At 48.4% G+C, this 21088-nt stretch overlaps 1 protein-coding gene across 4 annotated transcripts in view; it reads left to right on the top strand.

Moving 5' to 3' along the window:
- Positions 1–469: 469 nt before the first annotated feature.
- The window catches only part of TNFRSF11A (TNF receptor superfamily member 11a), a 98527-nt gene continuing 77908 nt past the window's right edge, over positions 470–21088 (top strand). For all 4 annotated transcript variants that reach the window (XR_012325464.1, XM_019937184.3, XM_019937185.3 and 1 more), the window contains exon 1: positions 470–627. Coding sequence is in view for 3 of the 4 variants with exons in the window: in XM_019937184.3 (XP_019792743.1) it covers positions 553–627 (75 nt within the window). In the remaining variant the exon portion in view is untranslated. The remainder of the gene's footprint in view (positions 628–21088) is intronic.

Raw genomic sequence — 21088 nt, forward strand, 5'->3', positions numbered from 1 at the left:
CGTTAACTCTTGGTCGAGGTGCACCTACTTTGGGAGGCCCCGCCGGGAAGCCTGAGCGCGGGCGCGAGGCGGGGGCCAGGCCGCCGGGCTGTCTTCCTTCCCCGGGAGCCCGGCCCCAACAGTCCTGGGATGCAGGCCGGCCGCGTCTGTGACCGTGAAAGACACCCGAAGGCAGGTCGCAGGCAAACCTGCGTACAGGGGTGCACAGTGCGGCAGAAGACGCGGGCGGCGGGCGCGGAGAACACCCCAGGTCGCCCCGCGCGACCCTCACCTCCCGGCATCCTTTCCGTCCCCCCACCCCCCAACAAGGCGCGGGAAGCGGACACCGCCCGCCTCGTTCGGGCACCACCTGGCGGGCGGGCGGGCGGGAACAGGTGCCCGGCGCGGGGCGGGGCGGGGCGGGGCGGCGCCGGGCGGCTGGCGGGGCGGGGCGGGGCGGGGCGGGGCGGGGCCCGGAGGCGGCGGGGAGGACCGACCCCGAGGCCACGAGCTGCCGCGTCGCCTGGGCAGCAGAGGCCGCAGAGCGGGCCGCCCAGCCCGCCCCTCCGCGCCATGGCCCCGCGCGCCCGGCGGCGCCGCCCGCTGCCCGCGCTGCTTGCGCTCTGCGCGCTGTTCGGCCGGCTGCAGGTAAGGGGGGCCGCCCCAGCTCCCGCTCCCCGCGCGCCGGGTCCCGCGCCCGACGCCTTCGCGGGAACTGGGGAAGGACGCGGCGCGGCGGCTGCCAGACGTCCCGAGACCTGGACGGAGCCGCAGGAGCTGAGGATTTGGAGGGCGGAGAGCTGGGGGGGTGCGCGTTGGACGGTGGAAGGAGGGAACGGGCGAGTGGAGGGGAACTGGGGTGCAGAACGGGGAGTTGCGGGACCCCGGCACCCGGACACGGGCGCTTCCAAAAGTCCCACTTAGTGGCAGGCTTTGGTGGTGCCGTTTATTCTCTAAACATTTCTGGAGCGTCTGCGAGGTGCCCCCGCAGTGTAGCTGCTGCGGAGGCAGCGGCGTGGACACAGACCCTTCCCCCGCGAACAGGAGAAGAAGCGAGGGAAAAATTCGGAGCCGCGGACAGTGCCCATGTTAAGTAACCATCCCAACATACGATTTCTCCTTTCGGGCCATTTTGGACCCGCCGGAGCTCTCGGTCCTTCCCTCTAACTGGGCTTTACACGCTCTCCCCACCTCAGCTTCGCTGGTAGTCTGAAGACTAGAGCGATGCTCGCCTCCCGGGCGTGTGGTGAAACAGGATTTGGTAGTTTCTTCAGAAAGGCTGACATTAGATTTCTTTCTTATGCTCCCCTCTTTTTTATGTCTCCCTTCTCCCCTCCAACTCCTCCCTACAGTTTAAGGTCCACCGGCTCAGGTTCTGGCCCAGAATGACATAGAATCACTTGTTCTCAGAACCCTCTGATGATGTTAGGACAAAATAGTGTTCACAGTTGGAGACACCAAGGGACCTGGGGTGCTTCAAGCCAGTAGGGGAGCCAGAAACAGCCCTGTCCTCCGTGCGCTCAGCCGGAATGGGACTGGGACGGGCCGGCGGGCACAACGGGCAGTGGTTAGTCTCACTGGGGCCAGGCCCTGCTGGGGCTCCCAACCCAGGAGGCACCCGGGGCTCCCCTGGCGGCCCACAGGGCTGATAAAGGGCATGAAGAGGTCTGGGGGGGTGCCAGAACAAGAGCATCTTCCTATGTCCTGTTGTCCTCCCCACCCCAAGTCCTCTCAGAAGAGATTTCTTTACAAGATCACTCGGTACAGCTGCCAAATAGATAAAACCAGTTACTGGTTTTCTGCCCTCCCCGGAGGAGAGCTGTAGTGTAGGAAGCCCAGCACCACAAATACTATGAAAGCCTTGTAGGGAAGGGTAGATATTGGTGGTTTTCTGGGTTTCAGTAGTTTCAGATTTCCCTTCTCTGTAAGACTGGCTTAGGCTCTTGTTAACAGCTTTTGGGGGAACAGCTCGAGACCCCAAGAAGACAAGGGGAACAGCACTTGGAGAACTGTGTTTGGAGTGAGGAGAGAGGGGGAAGCCAGCCTGGGATTAGAGCCTTGACAGAAATAACAGGAACGTGCTATAAGGCTGGAGCAGACAATTCTCAGGAAGATTGTCTATTTCGTTTCTACTTGTATGAGTCTCAAGGAATGGTTGAGGGCAAAGAAGGCGGAAAAGCCTGCTGGAATTTTTCATTTTAAACACTTCAGGTGTTGCTTAATTAAGTGTTCAACAGGTTGGACAGGGTGCTGCTGCCTTATTTGAACTACAGGACTAGGGCTCCAGTGAACAGCTAGCCACCTGAGAAAGACCTGCTCACTACACAGTTTTAAAAAAAGCATCTCGGGGCTTCCCTGGTGGTGCAGTGGTTGAGAGTCCGCCTGCCGATGCAGGGGACACGAGTTCGTGCCCTGGTCCGGGAAGATCCCACGTACCGCGAAGCGGCTGGGCCCGTGAGCCATGGCCGCAGAGCCTGTGCGCCCGGAGCCTGTGCTCCGCAACGGGAAAGGCCACAGCAGTGAGAGGCCCGCGAACCGCAAAAAAAAAAAAAAAAAAAAAAAAAGCATCTCACAGTGTTATTGCAAAAACTACATATGTACATATATGTGTAAAATGCAGTACGTTCTAACATGAACTCATTTGCTATCAAAACATTTATTTCTCAGAGCTATCTTTCAGCAAGTGCTATCTCCCCCCCGCCCCGCCTTTCCCTTTTGGCTAATTATATTATGTGCGTTTTTAAATCATACCTAAACAGGAAACAATCAAATGATATTGGGATGGCTCTAATCAAATGATGTAAGTTTGTGCCTAGTCTCCCCAGTGGAAATCTATTAATTCTGAAAGGTGGAGCTAGATGTAATGTTGTAGTATTACCCCCCAAAGATACTGTGGTTACAAGCACTCTGTTCAATTACTGCTTCTTCGGCCAACCTGATCTATTAGTTCAAAGAAAGGAATTGCACTGCCGATTAGTTACCACACACTGGGCAAGGCTTAAAGAACTGTTGAGTGTGGAGGATGGAGGAGGTATTGGTTTTGTAAAATAGTTGGCAAAAACAGCTTCTGGAAAGTGCTTTATCTGCAAGTATTGTATTAAATCGATTACATTGTATTAAATCGATTTAAACTTACCTGGGGGGCTGTAAGTTTTGCCTTTTAAAACATCTCTGTGCTTATATCTCTCTGCGCCTGTGTGAGGGAATCTGAGTTCAGACATAAGAAGAGTATTTGCCTACAGAAAAAAACATTTAAAATTTTTATGTTGATAGTTCTGCTGTTTATTCCAAGTAAGAAACTCTAGGAGCAGGCTGTTTTCATTGAGGTAATTGATCACCCAGCCATGTTTATCCCTAGATATCCAAGACCTAAGGGCAGATTCACTCGTACCCAGGCCAGCAAACATATTTGGGATGTAAAACCTTGTGCTGGTGAGAAACAAGGCGAAGACATAGCTGGGTCTTCACAGGTCACGGCCCAGTCAAGAGGATGAGACAGGTGAAGCTGTGATAATAATGACGCAGCCTATGATACGAGAAGCGCAGAGGGTGGTGGAGGAAGGAGGGAATATAGTTGGAGGAATCAGGGAGGACTTTTGGAGGAGGGGGCTTCTGAAGCGGTCTTCGGAGGATGGGTAGGAAATCAAGGGTCAGAGAGGGAATGATCCCAAGAGGCTGTTGTGGGGAAGAAAGCTTTCTATCTGAGAGGGTGGCGTCAGTGGTTTAGGCCTAAAGGAATCTTGCCAAAAAGAGAAAACCCACATATGTTTATGACTTTATAGAGAGCACAAAGCTATCTGGAAAGCTAGCTTAATTCAAGAAACCCCATGACAGACAGGACACTAAACATTTATAGTTTTTGAGATAACACTTGTATGGCCCTTGTTGAGGTGGTAATGTAGACTAATCAGAAACAGATAAGCCGTGGGGCCCTGGAAGGCCTGTGGGGACACCCCGCAGAGGAAATCCCCTGGGTGGGACTGGGACTGTAGGGTAGGTAGGTGACCGCCCCTGCCCCGGCTGTCTTCCTGCCCTGCCAGGCCATCCTAGTGGGAAGACTTGGCCATAAGTTACTACTTCGTTTGGAGAATCACAGACTTGGGGATCAGTGTCCTTTTCGTTCACTTTGTTGATAAATGTTTCAAATGCCTTCCCTGTTATTTCCTTCCCACCACTTCCCCCGAAAATGGCACATCTGTAATATGAACATATTCTCCGTGTTGATAAGGAAATATGAGCTTGCTTTTTCAGTTATCTACCAGAAATTCATATGCCAGGAAAACTGAAACAATAAAGGCATGTCTTTGAAGGTCAATAAATCAGTGTTTTATGAGGCCATGAAAAGGGGAGTTCCAAACCAGGGCCTCCTTTTCAGAGTATTGTTTGAAGAAGGTACCACGTGAACTTTCTCTGCCAGATCAGTATTAAAATTCCCCCCATGCTATTTTCCTATCTTTGAAGCGCATGGAAAATGATAGTGGTGTGTTTTTCCACATGGTGTGTCCAGAGGATGCTGTCTGGGCGGACTCCTGTGGATTGGATCTGCATCCCGCCCTGACAGTTGCCCTCTCTACGAGTGAGTCACCCCCCAGGGCATCTACCCTCGGGCCAGGTGGCCGCCAGGACAGCTGTGGCCTGGCTGCTGTCTCCCTGCAGCGGCCGCCCCCCAGCCCCCAAGGGAAGCATACCTGACCCCACCTCCCGGCCCCCAGAGCCGGCGTGGGTGGGATTCGCGCGCCAGGTGATTCTCCCTGCAAGCGCCTGTAAATTCTCCACCTGGTTTGTAGGAAGTTGGGCACCTAATCTTCGTGTTTCCCTCTGGCTGCCGCGTGGGAGCTTTCTGTAGGACCCACCGCTAGGAACACAGATTAAGCTCAACTCCTCCTTTCTACCCCCCAAACCCAAGCCCCGAGCCTGAAGAAACCACGAGAGAGACAGTGGACTTCAGCAAAACAGGAGAGCGGGTGGGTCTGAAGTTCTCAGTGCGCATTTGAGGTTTAACACTGAGTGGGCGGCGGGCTTGGTTACGCGCAGCCCAGCGGTTCCTCTGCCCTGGTTCCGAGAGGCGCCGTCAGGCTGCGTCCTGCCCGCGAGCCCGGCGGGCGCGGCTCCCCGGCGCCCTGCCCTCCCTCTCGTGGGCAGCGGCTGCTGGCCCCGCTCATCGCCCGGCAGCCGTCTCAGCGCGTCTGCGTGCATGTGTGCTAACCTGCTCTCTGTCTTTGTCCTGTGCGCCACCGGCGCCCCCCAGCCTGGGATTTCTGTGGGCTGCCACGTCCAGGGCACGGCGGTCAACAGTGAGAAAGAGGACTGCGTTTGTGTTAGATGTGCTCGTTTAGCTCAACGAAGCGAGCGCCTCCTCCAGGTGGGCCGCCCTGCAGCAGGCTAAGGAGACGGAGAGCAGGGGCGTAGCCCCCGTCTCCCGGAAGCGCTCGGCCTAGATGCGTGCAGACAGAATGCGGTGGGACACTCCTGCCATCAAGAGTGCTTTCAGAGTGTGGTGGGCGCCCAGGACAAGAGCGCTTTAACCGGCCTGGAAGTGCCGGCGGAAAATACCCCCTTTTCCTTACCGTGCGGTTGTGTGTGTCCAAAGCACAGAAAGAGGGGCAAGGGGGCAGCATGTGGGCTAGGGGATCAAGACTGGTTTGTGCTCTGCCTGGTGGGGGGAACGGTGGGGAGACCAGACCGAGTGCGGCGTTTTCAGGCGACTCGGAAGAGGACAGTGTTCCTGGGCTCCAAGGGCAGGTGGGGGGCGGGGCCAGCACTCAAGGGCCTTCTGTGCAAGGAAAACAGTTTAGATTTTATCTCCGTGTATTGTGAGCTGGGGAGGGACGTGGTCAGATGTGGAGGTCATGGGGAAGGGTGCCATGGCGCTGGGGGGAGGAGGGGGTCCAGGGCGTGGTAAGGAGGCCACAGCCCCTGCTTTGGGGAAGAGCTGGTACCGGCTTGAATCGGGTCAGGAGGGTGGCAAGAGAAAGAAGTGCAGGAGCGATTTCAGAGCCAGCAGGCTGTGCTGGGCGCCGAAGATACAGGGCAAAGGATGTGGTTGGACCTATTATTAAAAAAAAAAAAAAATGTGGTAGATGTCAAAACAGGACAGCTGACCATTTGATTGTATTTTTTCACAGTTTATTAAGGAAACTTCTGTCTTAGTCCAAATCAGAATCAAAGCAGGTTCAGGTTCAAGTAAAGAAGGATTGTTTTTTCCCCAAACAAACAATAAAGAAGGTCGCAGTTTAGGATATGGAATCGCATCTGCTTTGGATTATCTTACTGGGAGGCAAAGGTCCTTAGACCCCACTGGGGTTAAAAAACAAGCTAAGAGCCCCAAGGCATTGGCTCTGCAGGAAATTTGTGTGCTCTGCAATTCAGAGCCATTTCCTGACCTAAAGGTGTCTTTGAATCAGAGGTTCAGGATGTAGGCAGAGTTTTAAAACTCAGGACTAAAGAGATAAGCAGTCAGTGACCCCCCCAAAGAGTCCAGCATCAGAGCTGGTGTGGCCTGCGCCGTGGTCTTCCCACGCTGGCCTGAGATAGGTCACCTGCCCCCAGCAGAAGCAGTGTTTACCTTGGACCCACAGCTCAGCAAAAACTTTTTGCTTGCATGAGACACCTTTTCCTGGTGGCTATTAGTGCCTCAGCTGAGTGTTTCCCTTCCTCTCTGCCCACCCCCGCTTCTGCTCCCCACTGCAAAAAGTCCTAGGCTAGCAGGTGACACAGAGGCCCGTCTGGCACAAGCAAAGTCAGAGAGCTGCCAGGTTTCCAAGTGGTAGGAAGAACCGACTGCAAAAACTACCCTTTCTGTTCATCAGAGTAATAATAACTCATTACATTTCCTGTGCAGTGTTGAGAGTACAAGAGCCACTTCCTCCAGCTACCAGAAATTTGAAGACTTTCCATTAAAAATGAGGAAGAAAAACTCTAACTTTTTGTGAATGTGATGGTTAAACCTGGCAAGCAGGGAGAGTGGACATGTGCTATCTCACAAATCCTATTAGCGCTGCAGCATTTGCTGGCCTGGGTTCTCGTTACCCACCCCCAGAATGGGAAATGAGCCACTTTTCTAAGGTTCTGAGTTTTAAAAAATATTTGTTCCTTCTTGGAACATCCTTAGCAACTAACTTAGAAGTGTATCCTTAAGTAGCACAAACAGCCACCAAATTCACATCCAGTTGAAAAAATATCTGTCGAGGGTTCTCAATTTTGTACCCAAGGTAGAAGAACAGGATCATGTCTGAAACGTTCATGGGAATTGAGAATCTGTTCCATTTTTCAAGCCTTGTAGAGATTATTCACACCCACCCTTGCTACTCCACTACATTATTTAACAATTCCCAGTGGCAGGAACTTCCCTATAGCAGAATCTAATACTGTGTCACAATTTGACTCCATTTCCTCAAATTTATTCTTTCATGGGGGTAAAGATCAGTTGGCCAACGTCGTCTTTATTTTTATTTAACAATTCCCAGTGGCAGGAACTTCCCTATAGCAGAATCTAATACTGTGTCACAATTTGACTCCGTTTCCTCAAATTTATTCTTTCATGGGGGTAAAGATCAGTTGGCCAACGTCTTCTTTATTTTTGTGTTTCTCTCGTTGAAGATTGTCAGCCCACTACTTCCCCTTGCTCGGGTTATTCATGCTACTTCCTTTAACCTCTCTGTCAGCCTTTTTTCCTTTCAATTCTCTGGACCCTGGTTTTGCACTTCCATAAGACACTCTGGAAAACGTCAGACTTACCCCACAGCCTGTGCCCTGGAGAGTTCCCCACCTAGTAGGGAAAATAAGACAGCCCCGTCTTCAGTCCTTGCAGTTAAGTCTAAAGCTTCCGAGAGCAAGACGCCGCGGGAGCGCAGAGCGCGCAGGGTTGCCGTGGAGAGCTGGGCAGGTGGCGCCTGTCTGGGCCTGGAGGGACAGTCATGAGTCTGAGGGCAGAGTGAGCAGGGGAAGGGGCAGAGGTGGGACAAGCAGAGCCAAACAGGAGAAACTCAAGTCCTGTCCGTTTGTCCGGGGCCCAGAGCTGGCCAGAGACCAGGAGAGGCCAAGGCCAGCTGGGGATGGGAGGGGTGCTGGTTAGTCACGGACAAACCTCAGGAGGGTGTTGGGACTCTGCCCTGTGGAGGGGGGGGCCCTGGACCCAGCATCCGCAGCTGGGAACTTGTTAGAAATGCATGTTCTCGGGCCCCACCCCAGGCCCACTATATCAGACACCGTTTAACCACCTCTGCAGGGGATTCCGACGCACACTCGAGTTTGAGAACCGTTGCTGTAGACGTGGGATTCCATAAAAAGATTTTGAGCTCAGCTGTAAGTTAATATATGTGGTTAATGTACTGAAAGCACCTGCCTCTTGCTGACTCCGTCCTGTGTGCCAGGCATGTGCTAGGTGCTTTACATAGATTTTCTCTAATCCTCACTCCACCTTGCCAGGAAGATGAGAAAAGTGAGGCACAGAGAGGTCCAGTTTGCACAGCTCATAAGTGGCAGAGCTGGAACCGCTCCCACGTGTCCGCCCCAGTGGCATGGCATTAACCCCTCAGGGAAACTGCTTATGCAGCCACCTGTACGACAGGTAAGCAGCAGAGAAACAAACTTCCAGGACATGGTGGGGGGGGGGGGGCAGAAGCAAGCTCTTTTAGCGTTTTGGGAAATAGCATAACCAGTTTGCATTCGCGGGGCTCGGCTCAAGGAGGTACATTCATTGAGGCCTTTCTGTTGTTAACTGTCATTGAGCAGAAGGAAGAACACTATGACTTTAAGGCTGAGTTTAAACAGGCACCCTGAGCAGTCTCAGCATAGGGTCCATGTGCCAGTTGGTCCCTGACTCAGGAGGAAAAGAAATGTGACATTTTGAATCATCTTTGCCACTTCCTGAAGCAAAGGCATCTCTGACTCCTCTATGCCACACACACACCCATCAGAAATAAACTGTACTCTACCACTGACTATAGCCCTGCTCCTGCGTTTGTCAAGACAGTTCACAGGCCATGTTTATCCCACTTCTGCCACCTGTCAGGCTCTGTCCTGGACAGGGTGGGGTGGGGGGAAAGTGCCCCTTCTGATGGGCTTAGGTTTTCTGTGTCCCAGTTGGGATCCCTGTGACCAGGCCATTGAGGTCCTACTTAGTTGTAAAATTACAAATAACCAAAGCACTAGAATGCACAACCAGTCTTTTTTTTTTTTTTTTTAGGAGATTGCAAGTTCTAGAAGGAGGACTTTTTTTGGGGGGCGTGCTGCATTGGGTCTTCGTTGCCACGTGGGCTTTCTTTAGTTGTGGCGAGCAGGGGCTACTTTTCGTTGTGGTGCGTGGTCTTCTCATTGCGGTGGCTTCTCTTGTTGCAGAGCACGGGCCCTAGGCACACAGGCTTCAGTAGTTGTGGCTCACGGGCTCTAGAGCGCAGGCTGAGTAGTTGTGGTGCGCGGGCTTAGTTGCTCCACGGGCATGCGGGATCTTCCTGGACTACGGCTCAAACCCGTGTCCCCTGCATTGGCAGGCGGATTCTTAACCACTGCGCCACCAGGGAAGCCCACAACCAGTCATCTTAACTGCATGGAGCAGTCCTCACGGGCAAGGGAATGCAGGTGTGACCGGCACCTGGCTGCTCTCTGCCTGAACAGCGAGTCCAGGGTGGCCTGGTGAAAGGGGCCTCATCCAGTGTGAGAGGCATTCTGTTCCCAGCACGAGGGACAGCATAAGAGGCTGGAGCAGCTGTGTTGTGTGTTGATTAGGCGGACCTGTGTTCTATCCCTATTAGAAAAGACAATTTGAGCCCAGGAAGAGATTTCTGATCCTGATTTTGCAACCCCTTTCCCCCAGGGTGTCTCTAATTTTGCCCCCAATTGGTGCAACCTTTCCAAGTCTACGCTTGGGAGTGTGAATTTGATTCAGAGCTAGTAGGAAACCATCACAGTTTTCTGTAAAGGGAAGTTATAAGGTCACAAGTCCTTCAGGAAAAGTTATTCATTAATTTACCTAGAATTCGAGCATTTGCTCTGTGTCTGGCACTGTGCCAGTCGGCTTATCAGTAACTGTCTGAATGGGCTGCCTTGTCTCCTTGTGAGGAAGCAGAAATATGAGGAAGGGAAAGCCTCAAGCATGGTGCCTGGCACGCAGTAGGTGTTGCAGGAGGCCCACTCAAGATAAATGGTGTCTGTCTCCAGTGATGGGCGAGGTTGTTCTCAATGTCCATTACGTAAATGGAGACAACTGTACAGCGTTTGGGAACATGAGAAAGTTCTGGCTCTCGGTCTCTAATGTAATCTCTGACCTTGCTACTCAAAGACCAGCAGTGTCAGCATCACCTGGGAGCTTGTTAGAAAATCTGCATTTTAGAAAGATTTCCCGTTGATTCTTTTTCACGGTAAGGATCGAGAGGCACTGCTCTGTGAACATGGCAGTGGAGGAGAGTCAGATTCCCGTACCTGGCACAGTGCAGCGCTTAAAGGTACCGAATAATTTTGAGTGGTTGAGTTCGTTTTATATATTTTTAAAATTCTTTATTGGAGTATAATTGCTTTACAACCTTGTGTTAGTTTCTGCTTTATAACAAAATGAATCAGTTATACATATACATGTGTTCCCATATCTCTTCCCTCTTGCGTCCCCCTCCCTCCCACCCTCCCTATCCCACCCCTCTAGGTGGTCACAAAGCACCGAGCTGATCTCCCTGTGCTATGCGGCTGCTTCCCACTAGCTATCTATTTTACATTTGGTAGTGTATATATGTCCATGCCACTCTCTCACTTCGTCCCAGCTTACCCTTCCCCTCCCCATGTCCTCAAGTCCATTCTCTACGTCTGCGTCTTTATTCCTGTCCTGACCCTAGGTTCATCAGAACCTTTTTTTTTTTAGATTCCATATCTATGTGTTAGCGTACAGTATTTGTTTTTCTCTTTCTGACTTACTTCACTCTGTATGACAGACTCTAGGTCCATCCACCTCACTACAAATAGCTCAATTTCATTTCTTTTTATGGCTGAGTAATATTCCATTGTATATATGTGCCACATCTTCTTTATCCATTCGTCTGTCAATGGACACTTAGGTGGTTTCCACGTCCTGGCTATTGTAAGTAGAGCTGCAGTGAACATTGTGGTACATGACTCTTTTTAAATTATGGTTTGTTTTTTAAAAAAGTGTAGGTTAGTTGTGGCTGAGACAAGAGAAGATGAAGCTCAACTGTGTTAAAAAGAAAAAAAAAAGGGAAGAAGAGATGAGTTCAAACAAGTCCAGGGATAGCACTAGGTGTGGGGTGTAAAGTCTTGAAAAGCAAGATAGATGAAGGGTGCCGAGCATGACAGTGATTATTCTGGAGGCCAGGGCAGTGGTGCCTGGTGCCCCAGCCACCTCGACGGGGAGGGTCCCCCTGCTGCATCTCCCCCCAGGTCCAGAATCCTGTGGGCACCTGCTCAGTCGCCAGCACTGGCTTATCCTTCCGGAAACTTCGAATCTAGTTGATGTCCTTGCATGTGGCCCTGTGAGGCCATCAGAGCGTGTGAGATGTGGGATACATGAGATACATGGTGGGATACAGGAAGGGTGGAGGGTCTCGTGGGTCAGAGTCCCCGGGCGGGGCTCCCCAGGAGAGGTGGGACGGGCCGAGTCAGGAGGGAGGGCTGGCGTTTGGATTGGTGATAGAGGCGGGGAGAGCCGAGCAAAGCATGGGGACAGGGTTGGCACAGGAGCAGGCGTGCTTAGTAGAGTGGCGTGTGGGTGGTCAGCAGGCACGGGGGACGCAAAACCAGGTTAGGGGGCTTGGAATGCCGGCGAGTTAATCAAGGATCCTGAGTGGGGGGTGACCCTGAAAGTGGTGTAGGACCATCTGTTGAAAAATGCTGGGGACAGGCGACTGGGGGGAGGGGCGGTGTGCTGAGGGCCTAGTTGCAAGCTTTCAGTCTACCAGGAGGAGCAGACACACGAAAGACAACCGTAGAGAATCAAAGGGATTGGGACAGGAGACAGTCCTGGTGGATGTGAGATCATCTAGCGCAAGGGGCTAACCAGTCCAGGTGTGAGATCTGAGGTTAAACCAAAGTGGCCAGTGTGGGCAAGGTCATGTGTCAGACTGGTTGACTTAGGCTCCAGGGTTGAGTAGGATGACATGGGTTGGCTGGACGAAATGGAGCACGTGGAGGCCGGGGGCCGCAGTGTGTTTTAGGCCTAGGATCCAGGGCAGGGCTGCTGAGGAGACAGTAGGAGGAGGGGTTGGGGTGAGACTGAGCCCACGTGCGGGCCCGGGGAGCCTTGCTGAGGCGCTGGACTTCATCTTGGTCTTGAACGATCTCTGACCTTGCCACTCAACAACCAGCAGTATGAGCATCACCTGAGAGCTTGTTAGAAATGCAGGGTGAGGCCCCACCCCACACCTACCCAATGAGAATCACCTTTTAATGAGATTTCCAGGTGATTCTGTGCACTTTTAAGAGGCGGGCGGGGGGAAGTCTAGTCCCTGCCCCGGCCACTTTGGGGGCTAACCACCTTATTAGCTTGGTCCACCCCCAGTATGGAGGCAGAGCCTAGGAGGGTCCTTGGCATCCAGCAGACCAGCACACGCTTGGAAGCACAGGGGCCATTAGCGCTTACTACAGGAAAGAAGAGAAAGCAGTTCTCATCTCAAATGAATAAAAGTTAAAAAAAAAAAAAATTCAAGAATGGCAAAAAAAAAAAATGTAAAAATTAAAAACTCTTATGGCAAATATTATATTTCCTGCCTGGTGATAAAAATAGTATGAAGTGCTTATTATTTAAAATGTTATGTCCACTACGAACCTAAAGTCAGTATCACACGGTCCTGGAGCTGCAGCTGCATGTTAACTCACAATCTGGGTAAATTATGTCATCAGTTGTGTGAGTTTATACTCCAGCCTCTCCTCGCTGTGCTCGTCACACAGGCCTTCCTGCTGTTCCTGGTCCAGCCAGGCACACACCCTCCCGGGGCATTTGCAAATGCTTTTTTGTCCACCTGAACTACTGCTCTACCTGACACTTGCTATTAATTTGGCTTGTTCCCTCACTTCATGCAGGTCTCCACTCAAAAGATCATCTCATCTGCTGAGGCTCCCCCTCATAATCCCATTACCTTACTTATCCTGTTTTATTTTTTTCATCACAGTCATTCCAACCAGATTCCGTTACATGTTTGTTTACTGTCACTCTTCTCCCAAGAAGTACAATGTAAGCAAGGACTCTGTCTAGTATCTGCTGTATCCAAAAAACTTAAAATTGTGTCTGGCACATAGGATGTGTTCAGTTAACCTTTGAGGAGTAAGTGAATGCATATTTAATTTGTTCCACTTTTAGGTTGTCAACTCACTGAGCACGTCTTACTTAAATGCTAAACCTCCTTGATTGTTTTCTAGAGAGCCATGCAGTCATGCCGTTTAGACTGGGAAGGTTTTTCTTAAACAGGAAAATCAAAGATTTCTTTCAAGTTGGTTAAAATGAACCCAAGAGTCCTACAGCCCTCTAATAACCATTCCAGTCCTATATAATAAGTCAATGCTGTTGACAGCTAAATTGAGTCCTGTGAACAGGTCCATGCAAAATGAAATTACCCCATAAAAATGGGCAAAGGACTTGAGTGGACATTTCTCCAAAACTGGCCAAAAGGCACATAAAAAAGATGTTCAGCATCGTTAGTCATTAGGGAAATGCAAATCAAAACCACACTGAGAGACCGCTTCATACCCATTAGGATCGCTATTACCAAAAAAATGGAAAATAATGTGTTGGTAAGGATGTGGAGAAATTGGAACCCTCCCGCATTTTTGGTGGGAATGTATTAAAATAGTACAGCAACTATGGAAGAAAGTTTGGTAGTTCCTCAAAAAGCTGAACATAGAATGACCATATTTGTGTGCCAGTGTTCACTGCAGCACTACTCACAACACAGAAAAGGTGGAAACAACCCACGTATCCATCAACAGATGAACGGATAAACAAACTGTGATGTATTCATACAACGGAATATCATTCTGCCATGAAAAGGAATGAAGTTCTGATACATGCTACAATATGGATGAACCTTGAAGACCATGCTAAGTGAAATAAGCCAGACATAAAGAGACAAATACTGTATGATTCCGCTTATATGGGGTACCTAGAATCGTCAAATTCACAGAGACAGAAAGCAGAATAGAGGTTACCAGGGGCTGGAGAAAATGGGGCATTATTGTTTAACTCCAGGGTTCCCAGGTGGAGGGGAAAGTGGGGAGTTACTGTGTAATGGTTAAAAGAGTTTCTGTTTGGGATGATGAGAATGTTCTGGAAAGAGACCATGGTGACGGTTATACAACATCATGAATAATTAATGCCACTGAATTGTACACTAAAAAAATGGTTTAAATGACAAATTTAGTTATATATATATATATATATATATATAATTTTTACCCCAATAAAAACAGTTTTTAATTAAAGTGCCCCCAAAGTTTTTTTGAAAATGGGTTTTCAAAGGACTGGCATAAAAAGACCTAAATTCAGTGTTTCACGATGGAGACAGCCCTTTCTCATCTCCCTGAGATAAGCCACTTTCTTTGCTCCTCCTGCAAGATCTAGACTCCCTACCTTGTTTGTTCATGCCAGCTCTTTACATGGCTATTCCTTCCATAAGACACCAGTCATTCCCTCCATCAGACACTGTTCATTGCCAAAAGGAGTTCACACCTTCTTATTGGCCCTTCTCATTCCACCATTGTTTGCAGTACACTCCATGGTGCTGCTAAAAATGACCGCCCTTCTACAGCTGCCTCTTCCCAGGACCCCACTCCCCTGCCTCTGCATCTGCCCCAGGTCTCCCACTGCCCCTCCTCTCCCCCTCCACCAACCCAAGCCCCATTCTTCACTCCTCTGCCCTTGCCCCTGCCCTCTGCACTTTGTGCATCTCCCTCTGTGATTCCTTCCCGTGTAATCCAGGCCGGGTTCCCTCCCCTTCCCAGTCCGTGACCAGTGAGGGTTGCATCCAGGGACTTGGTGGAACTTGATCGTTCCAGTGCACCAGGTCTTGTATTGTCCTGTGGGTCTCTATCTGTTAGTTTTCTCTCCTCTATCTGCCTGTGTCCTGTGCTGCGACACACTTTGAGAGGCTAGGGATGGACTCATTCCCTTTCCTACACAAGCCAATCCCTTGCACAAGTATTGATATATGAGAGCTCAGTAAAGACAGCTTTGAAGATGTGATGATAGCAGAGCTTTTTAAGAGACTGGTACTTTGTATTATTAAACCCTAGACCAGGCCAAAATTTGTCTTCTGGTCATAATCAAATGAAAAGTCATCTTACAAGATAAGGCAAATGACTCAGTCAAAGGAATGACTGGCCTTACTCTAGTGTCTGCATAGTGAGGAAATCAACTCACAACCCCTTCATGGGGAGTGGTCTGTATGTGGGGAGGGGGTTGATTCATATTAGTGGGTTTTCAATGAGACCAGCAGGAGTTGACCAGCTGTGATGAACACCTTCGAGTTGGAGTTCTGAATACTCTTTATCACTGGAAACACATTCGTAAAATGCATTTTAGAATGCCCCAAATCCCTTAGTAGCAGGTGAATTATTATAATAGTATTCATGATGGTCATGATTTTCTTCACATTCTTCTCCAACAGACACATCTTTTCATATTGTACCAATCAGAGAAGAGTTGAGCCTCACTTTTTTTTATATGTAAATTATTTATTTTTGGCTGCGTTGGGTCTTCGTTGCTGAGCACGGGGTTTCTCTAGTTGCGGTGAGCAGGGGCTACTCTTCATTGCGGTGCGTGGGCTTCTCCTTGTGGTGGCTTCTCTTGTTGCAGAGCACAGGCTCTATGTGTGCGGGCTTCAGTAGTTGCAGCATGCAGGCTCAGCAGTTGTGGCTCACGGGCTCTAGAGTGCAGGCTCAGTAGTTGTGCCACACGGGCTTAGTTGCTTCACGGCCTGTGGGATCTTCCTGGACAGGGCGCAAACCCGTGTCTCCTGCATTGGCAGGCGGATTCTTAACCACTGCACCACCAGGGAAGTCCTGAGCCTCACTTTCAGCAGCAGAATTTTTTTTTCAAGAGCTGTGTGTATTTGTCATATATGGCCTTTATTATGTTGAGGAAAGTTCCCTCTATGCCTACTTTCTGCAGGGTTTTTATCATAAATGGGTGTTGAATTTTGTCATCTCAATGGTGAAAAACTGAAAGCATTTCCACTAAGATCAGGAACAAGACAAGGTTGCCCACTCTCACCACTCTTATTCAACATAGTTTTGGAAGTTTTAGCCACAGCAATCAGAGAAGAAAAGGAAATAAAAGGAATCCAAATTGGAAAAGAAGAAGTAAAGCTGTCACTGTTTGCAGATGACATGATACTATACATAGAGAATCCTAAAGATGCTACCAGAAAACTACTATAGCTAATCAATGAATTTGGTAAAGTATCAGGAAACAAAATTAATGCACAGAAATCTCTGGCATTCCTATACACTAATGATGAAAAATCTGAAAGTGAAATCAAGAAAACACTCCTATTTACCATTGCAACAAAAAGAATAAAATATCTAGGAATAAACCTACCTAAGGAGACAAAAGACCTGTATGCAGAAAATTATAAGACACTGATGAAAGAAATTAAAGATGATACAAATAGATGGAGAGATACACTATGTTCTTGGATTGGAAGAATCAACATTGTGAAAATGACTCCACTACCCAAAGCAATCTGCAGATTCAATGCAATCCCTATGAAACTACCAATGGCATTTTTCACAGAACTAGAACAAAAAATTTCACAATCTGTATGGAAACACAAAAGACTCCGAATAGCCAAAGCAATCTTGAGAACGAAAAACAGAGCTGGAGGAATCAGGCTCCCTGACTTCAGACTATACTACAAAGCTACAGTAATCAAGACAGTATGGTTCTGGCACAAAAACAGAAAGATCAATGGAACAGGATAGAAAGCCCAGAGATAAACCCACGCACATATGGTCACCTTATCTTCGATAAAGGAGGCAGGAATGTACAGTGGAGAAAGGACAGCCTCTTCAATAAGTGATGCTGGGAAAACTGGACAGTTACATGTGAAAGTATGAGATTAGATCACTCCCTAACACCATACACAAAAATAAGCTCAAAATGGATTAAAGACCTAAATGTAAGGCCCGAAACTATCAAACTCTTAGAGGAAAACATAGGCAGAACACTCTATGAGATAAATCACAGCAAGATCCTTTTTGACCCACCTCCTAGAGAAATGGAAATAAAAACAAAAATAAACAAATGGGACCTAATGAAACTTAAAAGCTTTTGCACAGCAAAGGAAACCATAAACAAGATATAAAGACAACCCTCAGAACAGGAGAAAATATTTGCAAATGAAGCAACTGACAAAGGATTAATCTCCAAAATTTATAAGCAGCTCATGCAGCTCAATAACAAAAAAACAAACAACCCAATCCAAAAATGGGCAGAAGATCTAAACAGACATTTCTCCAAAGAAGATATACAGACTGCCAACAAACACATGAAAGAATGCTGAACATCGTCAATAATTAGACAAATGCAAATCAAAACTACAATGAGATATCATCTCACACCAGTCAGAATGGCCATCATCAAAAAATCTAGAAACAATAAATGCTGGAGAGGGTGTGGAGAAAAGGGAACACTCTTGCATTGCTGGTGGGAATGTGAATTGGTACAGCCACTATGGAGAACATATGGAGGTTCCTTAAAAAACTACAAATAGAACTACCATATGACCCAGCAATCCCATTACATTACTGGGCATGTACCCTGAGAAAACCATAATTCAAAAAAAGTCATGTACCAAAATGTTCATTGCAGCTCTATTTACAATAGCCCGGTGATGGAAACAACCTAAGTGTCCATCATTGGATGAATGGATAAAGAAGATGTGGCACATATATACAATGGAATATTACTCAGCCATAAAAGAAACGAAATTGAGCTATTTGTAATGAGGTGGATGGACCTAGAGTCTGTCATACAGAGTGAAGTAAGTCAGAAAGAGAAAGACAAATACCGTATGCTAACACATATATATGGAATTTAAGAAAAAAAATGTCATGAAGAACCTAGGGGTAAGACGGGAATAAAGACACAGACCCACTAGGGAATGGACTTGAGGATATGGGGAAGGGGAAGGGTAAGCTGTGACAAAGTGAGAGAGTGGCATGGACATATATACACTACTAAACGTAAAATAGATAGCTAGTGGGAAACAGCCGCATAGCACAGGGAGATCAGCTCTGTGCTTTGTGACCACCTAGAGGTGTGGGACAGGGAGGGTGGGAGGGAGGGAGGTGCAAGAGGGAAGAGATATGGGAACATATGTATATGTATAACTGATTCACTTTGTTATAAAGCAGAAAGTAACACACAATTGTAAAGAAATTATACCCCAATAAAGATGTAAAAAAGAAAAGCTGTGTGTAAAATATATTTCTGTAAAGTGAATTGTAGTATTTTGGACACTCAGGGAGTTTTCTATTTAAACCCTCTGATTCTCTGTATCCACTTCCATCATGACTTAGACCACATACCTGGCTTGCAAGACGTGGGGTCTTCACACTCTTAACATGTTCCACAGTTCAGTGTTCTCCAGGGAATGCATGGGGTGATCTACTGGGGTTCACAGGAGATCCCCAAAAGCTGCTCCTTAATTTTATCTCTTTAATTGATAACATACTATCTTATAGGTGCCTGTGTAATGTTCTGAAGTATGAAATGTGAAGCTTTGGTTTGTGCAAAGGAAAAACAAGTCTGATGTTTTCTCTGTAAACCTGTAAGCTTGAAATTCTTTCTCTTGAAATTCTGAGTTTTTCTAAAATGAAAATGTCTAGAAGGGCATTTGGTCATAGCTCGATTCTGTCCCAGTTGACAGAAATCACTGACAGAGTCTAGCAAACACTTTATCAGCAGAAGCTTTGAGTAAGCTCGCTCCCTCCCCAGCCCGGCTTCCGTCCCCATCACCGACTGAAGCTCCAGACAGAAAGCCACTACCATGACTCGGGCCACCTGCCACCATTTCAGTCTCATGAGAAAGCACTTCTTTATGTGAAGTCAAACATGCTTTAAAAAAAAATAAGCCTTTTGGATTAAAAACATGTTTCTCTGGGAATTCCCTGGCGGTGCAGTGGTTAGGACTCCACACTTACACTGCAGGGGGCACGAGTTCTGTTCCCAGTCAGGGAATTAAGATCCCGCAAGCCTGGAGGTGCAGCAAAAAAAAAAAACCCCAAATCATGTTTTTCCAATTGCCCAGCTGAAACACTCTGCCGTCAGCTTTTGTCATCAGAGCCATGTTAAAACTAAACAGGGATGGTACGCTCAGGAAAATTGCCAGGCCTTCAGAATTTTTCTACGAGTCCCTGGTCTCTTTTCCACCCTCTTTCCTTTTTCTGTCCCACTCCTTTCCCTCCAGCCCCCCACCAGGGAACGATCTGATAAAAGTAATTAGTGTTCACCGATTCTGCCCAGGTGCCTACAGTAGCATCCTCCCTACCGACCGCCAGCCAGGTGTGCGCCCCTCTGTTGAGTGAGTGAGTGACGCAATTCCCGTCCCGCCTCATTCCCCCAGCTACCTGCTAGAAAGGTCCTTCGCTTCAAAGTGAAAAAACAGAGCCTTCATTTTTCCTGAGTATTGCCACTTGCCATTGATACATCATTTTCCATGAATTATACCGTCTCATCCTCACTGTGGTGGGATGGATGCAATTATTTGCCCCATTTTACAGGTGAATAGACTGAGGCTTAGAACTGACTTTCTTCCCCCTTGTCCTCAAATTGTAGAAATGTAGACAGTTTTATTAAAGAAATGTCAGGCATTCTTCTATCCAGGCCAATCTGGAAGCTCAACTCTAAGAGCTGCCCTGGTTGGAAGAATCCTGTCCTGAAGTCTGCCCTGCCCTAACCGACCAGGGGAGCTACCTGGCCAGGCAGCTTCTTCCGTCTTCACCAGCACGCTGGTACCATGCTCCCTTCTCCCTGTGTCTTTCTGGCCCTGGCCTCTGCTCTGCTAAATCCCTCCATTCTGGCATGTCAGACTTTACTTCAGTGAGTGTTTCATTTTTCTGTTTTCTCTGGAAACCTGCCTTATCTGCTGTGCAAGCTCAAAATGATTCCTCTACGATATCCACTTCCAATTCTGAACTTTTAACCGAGAGGCATGACAGTGGATGCTTTCTTTGCAGTAACAGACATATAACTGTGCCATGTTCAAGAGTAGAAAGCCAGATAAAATAGAGCAGGGTCACTGGAAGCTTCTGGAGAAAAGGAGCTAAGAAAGGGACCAAACTGAGCAGGTCCTGTAGAACATCTCGGTTGAAAGGGTCTGTGTTTGGATTCACTAACTGAAATGTTTTGAGGGGAGAAACTTAGACCTCGTCTCTGGCCTGACTGCTCAGCCAGCGAAAAACAGAGACATTCAAAGAAATGGACAAGAAGGAACAGCATTTGTTTGTCGGTTCCTCTGGCCTATGACTGAGACCTTTTGTTTGTTCGCTGTTCATTTATTTCTAAAAACAAAAGCCTTCAGATAGAAACAATTTCCTGGTGTGAGACCCTCATAGTAAAGCCGCTTTCTTGGTGTTCTCGGGAACACAGGTCACTAGTAATTGATTTCTATTCTATTCTGGATTAGAGCACTTTTCATTCGTGACTTTCTTTTTTTTTTTTTTTGCGGTACGCGGGCCTCTCACTGCTGTGGCCTCTCCCGTTGCAGAGCACAGGCTCCGGACGCGCAGGCTCAGCGGCCATGGCTCACGGGCCCAGCCGCTCCGCGGCATGTGGGATCTTCCCAGACCGGGGCACGAACCCGTGTCCCCTGCATCGGCAGGCGGACTCTCAACCACTGCGCCACCAGGGAAGCCCCGTGACTTTCTTTAAGGATATTTTTTTCAAGGGCAGCAGAACTATTAGGTGTTATTTTCACATCCAGTAGTTTCTCTCTTAAGAAAAACCACATCTTTCAGTTGACTGTAACATTCAGAGATTTGATACCACCTTTACTTAATTTACAGCCAAATTCTCAAGTATAGTCATGGGTGACATTTTATAAAATGAAATCTATGGAAAATCCCTCATTTGTTCGTCTGGGTTGGGTTCTTTTCCCCTTGGTTTGACAGAAGG

Source organism: Tursiops truncatus, chromosome 13 (genome assembly GCF_011762595.2).
Source record: "Tursiops truncatus isolate mTurTru1 chromosome 13, mTurTru1.mat.Y, whole genome shotgun sequence".
Classification (NCBI taxonomy): Eukaryota; Metazoa; Chordata; class Mammalia; order Artiodactyla; family Delphinidae; genus Tursiops; species Tursiops truncatus.